The 9,498-nt window shown below is 46.9% G+C and overlaps 1 protein-coding gene across 1 annotated transcript; it reads right to left on the bottom strand.

Moving 5' to 3' along the window:
* Positions 1-722: 722 nt before the first annotated feature.
* On the bottom strand, positions 723-9,152 carry LOC121865137. The gene is made up of 4 exons (XM_042364462.1): positions 9,059-9,152; positions 8,255-8,307; positions 7,020-7,188; positions 723-1,665 (listed from the first exon to the last, which is right to left on the bottom strand). Exons 1-4 carry the CDS (start codon positions 9,095-9,097, stop codon positions 862-864), a joined length of 1,065 nt encoding a protein of 354 aa, XP_042220396.1. The 5' UTR covers positions 9,098-9,152; the 3' UTR covers positions 723-861.
* Positions 9,153-9,498: the final 346 nt, after the last annotated feature.

The following is a 9,498-nucleotide window of genomic DNA, read 5'->3' as shown; positions in this document are numbered from 1 at the left end:
CTCTCTCTCTCTCTCTCTCTCTCTCTCTCTCTCTCTCTCTCTCTCTCATCTCCCTCGGGGTACAACTGGTTTAGATCATGTGGTTAACGCCTTTGTTTTTCTTTGCTATTTTTTTTATCCCCTCCGGCGTAACTGGGAGGTGTCATGTTTTGTCTTGTTTAGGTGTGTGTGTGTCGGTCTGTCGGATGATGGGGGGGGAGAAAAGGGTGTGTTGTGTGTGTCTGTTTTGTGGGTGAGGGAATGTGTGTGTGTGTGTGTGTCTGTCGGGTGATGGGAGGGGGGCAGAACAGAATATGTGTCTGTTTTGTGGGTGTGTGGGTGTGTGTGTGATTTAGTTCTGCTTGAACATACATACACACACACACAGACACACACACACACACATACACATGTATATTCATAAGCGTCTCATTGTGCATATATGCTGTACAGTGGTGCATACATCCCACACCTTAGTTATGAAACACTTACTATTGTTTGTTGTGTCTTAAAACCCTAATAAAAATATACCTGGTGTCAACAACGAACCTCCTATTTTCTTTAACTGTTCTCATTATCTTCCAGGGCTGCCTATTTTCTTTCATAAGGACCCAGTTTTCTTTGATAACACTTATAATTTCTTTCATTATTCCTATTTGTTAGAAGTTACGTTTTCTGTCATGTGTCGTTTTTCTCACAGGTTATCAAGTTCATTACAGAAACATTTTTTATACAATATCTTCTTTGTCGCCATCCATAAATAAATTAACAATATATAAATAACAGAATCAGTTAACAAGGATATTATTGTCTATAAGGTAGACTGTCAGTCTTGTAGGAGCTGTCAGTGAGTGTCAGTCAAGCAGGAACTGTCAGTGAGTGTCAGTTACAGAGGCCCTCAGGTACGATACAGCGAGTGTTGGTTACAGGGATACAGTCTTCCGTCACCATGGTGGTACAGCGCCCTGATCCGTTCCTCACTATCTGTTGCCACTCAAACCCGGAGGGACACTGACGCAGCACCTGCCGATACTTGTGAGCCACCGCGTCCCACGTACACACGTAGAACCTCCTGCAGTCCGTCGGGTCCCCGAACCTCCCCTCTTGGGTGCATTCGAATCTGGGTTTCTCCCAGAAGCAGGGGTCCTCGCAGCTCCCCGTCTGCTCGTTGTAGAAGAGGACCCCCCTGTCGTAGGGACACTGATACTCGTGTTGTAGCCAGCCGTGCGTGGTGACGATACAGCTGTAGTATCTGGTACAGTCCTCGGCGTGAGCGAAGGTCCCAGGTGTTGTACATCTGGGCAGACCCGAGAAGCTGCGACACTCTACCGCCTTCTCGTCAAACCAGTCTCCTTCAGGGCACTGATGCATCCTATTCTCCCCGGACTCGTCACAGATGAAGAACGCCCCTTGATCGTAGGCGTCTCGGTAGAACACATTGGAGTCTTGACAGAGGCACTGAGTAGGTCGCCCCGGGTAGCAGACATGACCCCCGAACTCGTTGTTGTAGTTGTAGCAGAAGTTGCCCGTGTTACACTGGGTCGCGTGGGCCCTGCCGTCCACACAGTTGACGAGGGTCTTACAGTTGGCGCACATGTACTGGTTGGGAGCGTCGTAACAGATGTGGTCCAGTGAGGGCTTACGTAAATACTTCATCTCATCACCTTTCATCGTCTTGTTGCATCCCTGGAAACAGTGAAGTTTAATGCCGTTATCATACTTTTGTGTTGATCTGCTACAAAACAGGGAATGAGATTATTAAGAAATTTAAAACATTATATGAATTTACCTTTAATACTTCCCTGCTGGAGTGATGAGTAGTAATGATTTTTCTTTGGGTGTGTTGGTGGCCCTGACTCTGTGTGTGTGTGTGTGTTACTCTGGACCGTTCATCTACACGCTCAACCTCTCACTCCACACATATGTATTAACAACATTATAACCTATCCCACCTAACTCTCTCTCGGTCACTGTATATACGAGCCTGTTTTCTCCTCACACAGAACAACTCTCTCACATCCACATTTCCGCCGAGTCACTTGAATCTCTCCCAACTTAACTCCAAGAATTTCCGTTTTCTTTGATGAGTAATTATTGTCCGAAGATTGGCCAGTGGAGAGAAAGAGCTGACTACATGTATTATATGACTCTACAGTAAATCTGACTAGATATTTGTTCAGTAAAAATCTTCAGGCGAGTTTACAATTGTTAGCATGTATATAGACAATGCAAGTATATAGTTCAGCATGTATATAGATAATGCAGGTACACAGTTCAGCATGTGTATAGTGAATACAGGTATACAGTTCAGTATGTATATAGATAATGCAGGTATACAGTTCAGCATGTATAAAGACAATGCAGGTATACAGTTCAGCATGTATATAGATTATGCAGGTATACAGTTCAGCATGTATATAGACAGGTGTAAGAGGATGCACCTGAGACATACCAACGGTAATGAGGCATATTATATGTCCCAACGAGACGAAGAGACTGTATTAATTGAGACTGAATGCGGAAAGAATCTGGGTGTGTATGTTGACAATGAACTAAAGTTCTCAGGCCATTGTGAGAAGAAGGTGAATCAGGCAACTAAATTATTAGATCTTATAAGAAAGTCGTTTAGATATCTAGACGGTTCGTCCCTCGTAAGATTTTCAAGAGCGAGGTGCTTCCCCGCCTGGAGTATTGTCTGGTCCCCGAGATTTGCTAGGGACTGAGGTGCAGGCACTTGGGCACCTCAGCTACCTAGAGGGATTAGAGCGCCTGCATTTGCCTGGCAAGGAGAGGCCTAATTGAGGTGTATAAATATCTCAAAGGGCACTACTCAGTCGAGAGTTCTTACATGGAGCTGGCGGACGCTCACCCCACAAGGGGTCACAGCTCAATGTTGAAGAAGCCGCAAGTCCAGAAAACTCTAAGGGCAAACTTTTCTGAGTGAGAGTTATGAACTCGTGGAACAACCTGCCAGAGTGTATTGTGACGGCACCGAGTGTGAGCTCTTTCAAGAACAGACTTGACCAACACTGGAGCAGGTACAGATACATTCAGGAGCCGGTGCATACCCAGTACTTGTCAAGAGTGTAACAGAGGCGTAACCGATCTCCCAAGCGGCTAACGAGCCGATCGGTGGCGAAGAGGATAAAAGTAATACAGGTATACAGTTCAGCAAGTCACTCGCCCCCTCAGGATCACACTAGTGAGTGAGGAGAAGAAATGGGAAGTTATTCGGCAGGCAAAAAATCTTAGCAAGGAGCGAGGCATTTCGGAATGTATTCGTTCACCCAGATCGCACGGTAATGCAGAGGGAACAGCACAAGAAGCTCCTGCAGGACTTGAAGCAGAGGAGGAAGGAGTAGAGGAGGAACGGGTGTACATGGGTTATATCCAGGGGGAGGGTAGTGGAAGCAAGAGTGCCAGCACAGAGCCAGGGGGCAGCGGTACACCCTCACCCACTCTACCTCCCACCCAGGAGGAGGCACCAGCTCTGCCTCCCACCCAGGAGGAGGCACCAGCTCTACCTCCCACCCAGGAGGAGGCACCAGCTCTACCTCCCGCCCAGGAGGAGGCACCAGCTCTACCTCCCACCCAGAAGGAAGCGAGCGCCGTGTAAGCAATGACATTTCTAACCAACCTTGCAAAATACAGTGTATTTAGAAATGCTGCAGCTGATGAGAAAGGAGAGGGGGCGGAGTTATTACCAAGATCAGAGACGTTACCGATAACAAATTCCGGCTTGAAAGTCATCCACCTTAATAATAACACGTTCTTTGATAAGAGGGAGGAGTTTGAAACACTACTGAAGGTACAACAACCCAATATATTAAGAGTTGTAGAACTGTTGTACAAGAACAAGAGAATCGACCCTGAGGAATGTGAGTTCAGTATTGACGGATATGACTTACTTACGAACCTTTCCCAAGAAACTTGCAAGAGGGGTGTGGTTATCTATGCTAGGCAAGACCTGTTGAGCAAGTCAGGTGAGGGTACAGGGAGAGGATGTTTTTGAAGAATCAAAGTGGCGTAAAATTAAATTACTGTCAAGGGTTGGGGGATAGACTTACTTATTATCGGGTGTATCTACAGATCCTCAAACTGTAGCTTACCAAATCAAAGGAACTTAAGAGCCTTAATAGACAACGCAGCGATGCTCAACCCTAGCCACCTCCTTATCACGGGGGACTTAAACAATGGCGACATCGACTGGAGAAATGAGTTCACACCAAATGACTTAAATAACCCCGTTACTCTTTTTGTGGAAACTCTGAAAGATAATTTTCTGTTCCAACATGTTAAAGACCCGACGCATTACAGAGGGGAGCAAACACCCAGGCCACTGGACCTCATCATAACAAACGAGGAGGGTATGATGGCCAAGCTGGAACATCTAGCCACAGTTGGCACCAGCCACCATGTAATGTTGTCATTCAGATTTAATTGTTACTTAATTCATGACAAAACCAGTCCAAGGTGCAAATATTACAAGGGAAATTGCGACGGGATGAGGGAGGAGATGAGGGGTATCCACTGGCCTGACTCACTAAGGCATGAGAACGCAGACACTATGCTGAATATCATAGTCAGTAAAGTGAACCATTTGATCGAGAAATATATACCCAAGACCAAACCCAGTGCCTCTGGAAATACAAGGAGACCCCTACACATAACCATGCGGCGGTGGACAAAGTTAAGAAGAAAACCCTGAAAGTCAAGACGTGGGTAGGTCGAATGATGAGCAGGACAGGAGGATATCTGCAAGAGCCAGAAACTAACCAAAGTCAGAGTGTAGAAGGGCTGAAAAGGAGTTCCAGAGGCTGGTTGCAAGCGAGGTCAAGTCAAACCCAAAGGTGTTTTACTGTTGTGCAAAGTCGAAATTAAAAACGCGAGTAAGAGTATCGAACCTGAGGCTTGAAGATGATCGTTACGCAGATTCTGACCAGGATATCGCTGAGGCATTGAACAGCTTCTTTTCTTCGGTGTTCACAAGAGAGGATGCGATTAACCTTCCTGCGTTTGAGGACAGACGGTTCGATACAGCACTGACCCACATTGTGTTCACAGAAGAGGGTATTAGAAATAAACTGTCAAAGCTAAAGGTTCATAAGAGTCCCGGCCGTGACATGATGCATCCCAGAATGCTAAGAGAGATGTGCAACGAGCTTGCCGAGCCCCTGAAGATCCTGTTCTTTAAATGCCTCGATAAGCAAAAGGTCCCCAGTGATTGGAAAATGGCTTATGTGAGTCCTATCTTCAAGAAGGGCGATCGTCAATCCACGGATAACTACAGACCGGTGAGCCTTATTAGCATAGTATGTAAAGTACTTGAGAGTATTATCAGAGATGCCGCGATGGAACATCTACTACGAAACAACACGGTTTTATGGCGGGGCGCTCCCGCTTAATACAATTACTCAAGATACTGGATATTTGGACCCAAATTCTGGAACAGGATGGTAATATCGGCAATATATACCTAGATTTTGCCAAGGCTTTCTACAGTTTACCCTACGAAAGGCTGAAAATTAAACTGGAAGGGTACGGGATTCGGGGAAATGTCCTAGCGTGGATCGGAGACCGCAAGCAGTGTGTGGTGATTAATGGCACGAATTCATCATCTGTACCACAGGGCAGTGTATTGGGCCCGCTGTTGTTTGTTTGCTTTATAAATGACATGCCTGACGCCGTGCATTCCTCCATACAAATGTTTGCGGATGATGCCAAGTTATTTCGAGAAATCAAGAACCAAGTAGAATGTGAGGAGGTGCAGAAGGATCTCTGTGAGCTTCCAGAATGGTAGAAGAAATGGTTGCTAAAATTCAATGACACGAAGTGTAAGAGGCTGTACCCGGGACGTACCAACGGTAAGGAGGCGTATCATATGTCCCAACGGGATGAAGAAACTGCATTAATTGAGACTGAATGTGAAAAAGACCTAGGTGTGTATGTTGACAATGAACTGAAGTTCTCGGGCTATTGCGAGAAGAAGGTGAATCAATCAACTAAATTATTAGGTCTTATAAGAAGGTCGTTCAGATATCTAGACGGTCCGTCCCTCGTAACGATCTTCAGGAGTGAAGTGCTTCCCCGCCCGGAGTACTGTCACCCCGTCTGGTCCCCGAGATATGCTAGGGGCTGTTAGTTGATTGAAAATGTAGTTGATTGAAAATGTCCAAAGGAGGGCCACCAGACTGGTGCCTGCACTAAGGCTCCTCAGCTACCCTGAGAGATTAGAGCACCTGAAATTGTGTAGCTTATATAGACAATGCAGGCATACAGTGTACCTAGACACTACAAGTATACCAACAACGGTAAACGGTAAGGCATCCCATACAGGTATAACGAACAGAACATTCTTTAATTTTTAGACGGAGCAGTTTACGTGTTTAGTTTCCTACAATATTTTCTGTGAAATCTTTTAATGTGACAGTAAATAAATAATGCATTTCTGAGTTATAAATACTGTATTGTATTGTGGAAAGGAAAGACTTACCCGTATTTATATGTCCAAGTGAAATGTTTGTGTAACTGCACTGTTTAGGTACATTTTGTATACCTAAACTGTCTATGTGCAGTACAGGTTCAGCAATGTGAATTTATATGACGATTTTACTGAATAAATAGTATTGTTAACCATAATAAGATAGTCCACCACGTAGAGTGTGGAACATTTTCTCTTATGGCATCAGAGAGAAAATGTAAGGGGGACTTAGGGAAAGATGTTAATGTTTTGATAGCTCTCACATCTTTCTTCCTCTTTACCTTCCTCCCTTTCTCCTCACCTCCTTCTCTTTCTCCCCATCTCCCTCCTTTCCTACTCACCTCAATCTCTCCCTGTCCTCTTTCCTAACACCTCCTTCTCAACTCCCTACTCTCTCTCTTCCTCCTCCCTTCCCCCAAACCACACCTTCTCTTCCTTTCCTACATTTCTCTTCCTTCTTCCTAACTTCTTTCCTCCTTCCCAATAACTCCCTCCCTACCTCCATCCATCCCTCACACCCATCATCCCTCCCTTTCTCCCTCCACCATCCCTCCCTCACCTTAACGAGAGACTCCTCCAGGCAGGTGTTGAGGAAGGGAGAGAAGGCTAGGTTGGTGTCACAGGTCCGCTGAAGGGGCTCGAGCACTCCTCCCTGACCCGGCACACACTCAATGAAGGTGCCACAACTCCCCCGGATGGAGTAGTTACCAGCTTCGGGGCACTCAAACCTGTGGGTGGGAATTGAGGAGGGGATGGTGGGGGAGGAGGAGATAGTGGGGGAGGAGGGGATGGTGGGGGACGAGTGGAAGGGCGATGGTGGGGGGAGGAGGGATGATGTGGAGGATGGTGGGGGAACGAGGTGGAAGAGGCGATGGTGGGGAGGAGGGATGATGGGGGAGGAGGGATGGTGGGGATGGTGGGTGGAAAGAGGCGATGGTGGGGGAGGATGGTGGGGATGGTGGGGAAGGGTGGAGGGGAGATGGTGGGGGATGGTGGGGGAGGGTGGAGGAGGGATGGTGGGGGAAGGGGGTGGAGGAGGGGATGGTGGGGAAGGAGTGGAGGGGGGATGGTGGGGGAAGGGGTGGAGGAGGGATGGTGGGGAAGGTGGGAGGGAGGGATGGTGGGGGAAGGGTGGAGGGATGGTGGGGAAGGAGGTGGTGGGGAAGGAGTGGAGGAGGGATGGTGGGGAGGTGGTGGAGGAGTGGAGGAGGGATGGTGGGGAAGGAGTGGAGGAGGGATGGTGGGGGAAGAGGGTGGAGGGAGGGGGATGGTGGGGGAAGGAGTGGAGGGAGGGATGGTGGGGGAAGGTGGAGGAGGGATGGGTGGGGGGAAGGAGTGGAGGAGGATGGTGGGGGAAGGAGTGGAGGAGGGGATGGTGGGAGGTGGAGAAGGAGGAAGGAATAGGAAGGTAGGAAGTGGAGGAGGAGGGGGGGTGGATTGAAGAGTGGAGGTGGAAGAGGATGAAGGGGTGAGAAAGAGGGGATGGGATGGTGTGAAGTGGAGAAGGTTGAGGAGTAGGAGGGGTTGAAAAGAAGAATGGGGAAAGGATGAGAGAAGAGACACAGTCATAAACAAATATAAATGTAAACTGCACTTTATGTAAACAAACCACTAATATAAACACATTATATAAACAACTGATATAAACAAACACATGTTGTATGCAAGTTATATAATTAGACATTTTTGTTTGTTTTGCTTATTAAATGGCGTAAAATTACTTAAAATATTTCTTTTTTAACGTATGAGGCAGTATTTGGTGTAGCTGTAAGAGAGAGAGAGAGAGAGACTTACCTGCGCGTCACACTACTCGTCACACTGCCCGTCACACTGCCCGTCACCAGCACCTGCAACACATAACACAAATCATCTACTGTAACTCATCCTAATACACACCCAAGGGCGGATCCAGGGGGGTCCTGGGGGTGTAAACCCCTCTTTTCATCAGAAAATACCCCCCCCCCCAAAAGAAAAACAAATTCTCTAATGCAGTATTGTACTCGGGCGCTTGTATAGAGTAAAAATTAATTACTATTGTCCTCAGAATATTTCCTAATATAAAGTGCACATGGTTTCAAAGTGGCCATGATGTTGGTCAGATTTAAAAAAAAATCTGGGGGGGGGGCTTACAGTGCTTCCCCCAAAACCCTCATCTCCTGGATGGGTTCACTTTACTCGCCATGTTCCCCCACCCAAAACTTCTTGAACTCTTCCTTTGGATATTCCTGGATCCGCCCCTGACACCTTTCCTTGCTGACTGATAATGTTTTTCCCTGTGAGAATTAACTTTTTGGTCAGCCCCGCACTCACAAAGCTTATGTTTTTTATTGATACTCTCATGTACGTCACCTTCGTTCACCAAAGATACCTTGTACAGCACCTGGGGGTGGTGTTGAGGTCTCTGGGTCAAAGGCTGTATAGCCAGCCAGGAGGTGTATAGGGAATATTACCCTGTTTGTATTCATCAGACAACCACCACACATAAGAGATCTTTGCTACAGGAGGCAAGTGCTGCATCCACTTAGTCTCCATACCCCAATATAAAACACTATTATCCACTACCGAACACTAACCAAATCCACTATGATCCACACACACCTGAATTATCCACACCCAGGTAGAAGATAATCCACGCATGATGTTACCCCCACGATGACTACAGGTACACTGACCCCAGATCGTGTTAACTCCCGTCTTATACCCCTGTCATGGCGGCGTCCTGGAGAAGAGACGCCTCACTCGTGTTGACCATCTCGGCTTCTATTTACATTGGTCGGGGTGAGTCAACTGCAGTTTCTCCCGCGTCGGTAGAGTCGTGAACCCGTGAACCTCGAGTCAGAAATGTGGAGAAATCTTGTGTAGTGATGATAAAACTGTTCCGTTATATTTTGGTGTCGAGATAGTGAGGATTTCTATCTTTTTTTCCGTGACTGAAACCCTGGGCTAACTATCTCACTCGGTATATGTTATGTGACGACAGGACTAAGTGACTGACACCCTGGGCTGACTATCTCACCCTGTGTGTGTTATGTGACGAC

Source organism: Homarus americanus, unplaced genomic scaffold, assembly GCF_018991925.1.
Source record: "Homarus americanus isolate GMGI-L3 unplaced genomic scaffold, GMGI_Hamer_2.0 scaffold2539, whole genome shotgun sequence".
In the NCBI taxonomy this organism is placed as follows: Eukaryota; Metazoa; Arthropoda; class Malacostraca; order Decapoda; family Nephropidae; genus Homarus; species Homarus americanus.
This window is presented reverse-complemented; position numbering and strand designations above follow the sequence as displayed.

Excerpts from the sequence above, each read along its gene's own strand:
- LOC121865137 (XM_042364462.1), bottom strand. The coding sequence starts at position 9,097 with ATGCGTGGATTATCTTCTACCTGGGTGTGGATAATTCAG. Across the intron at positions 8,308-9,058 it reads CCTGGGTGTGGATAATTCAG|GTGCTGGTGACGGGCAGTGT; the intron begins GTGTGTGTGGAT and ends TATGTGTTGCAG. Across the intron at positions 7,189-8,254 it reads ACGAGTAGTGTGACGCGCAG|GTTTGAGTGCCCCGAAGCTG; the intron begins GTAAGTCTCTCT and ends TCCCACCCACAG.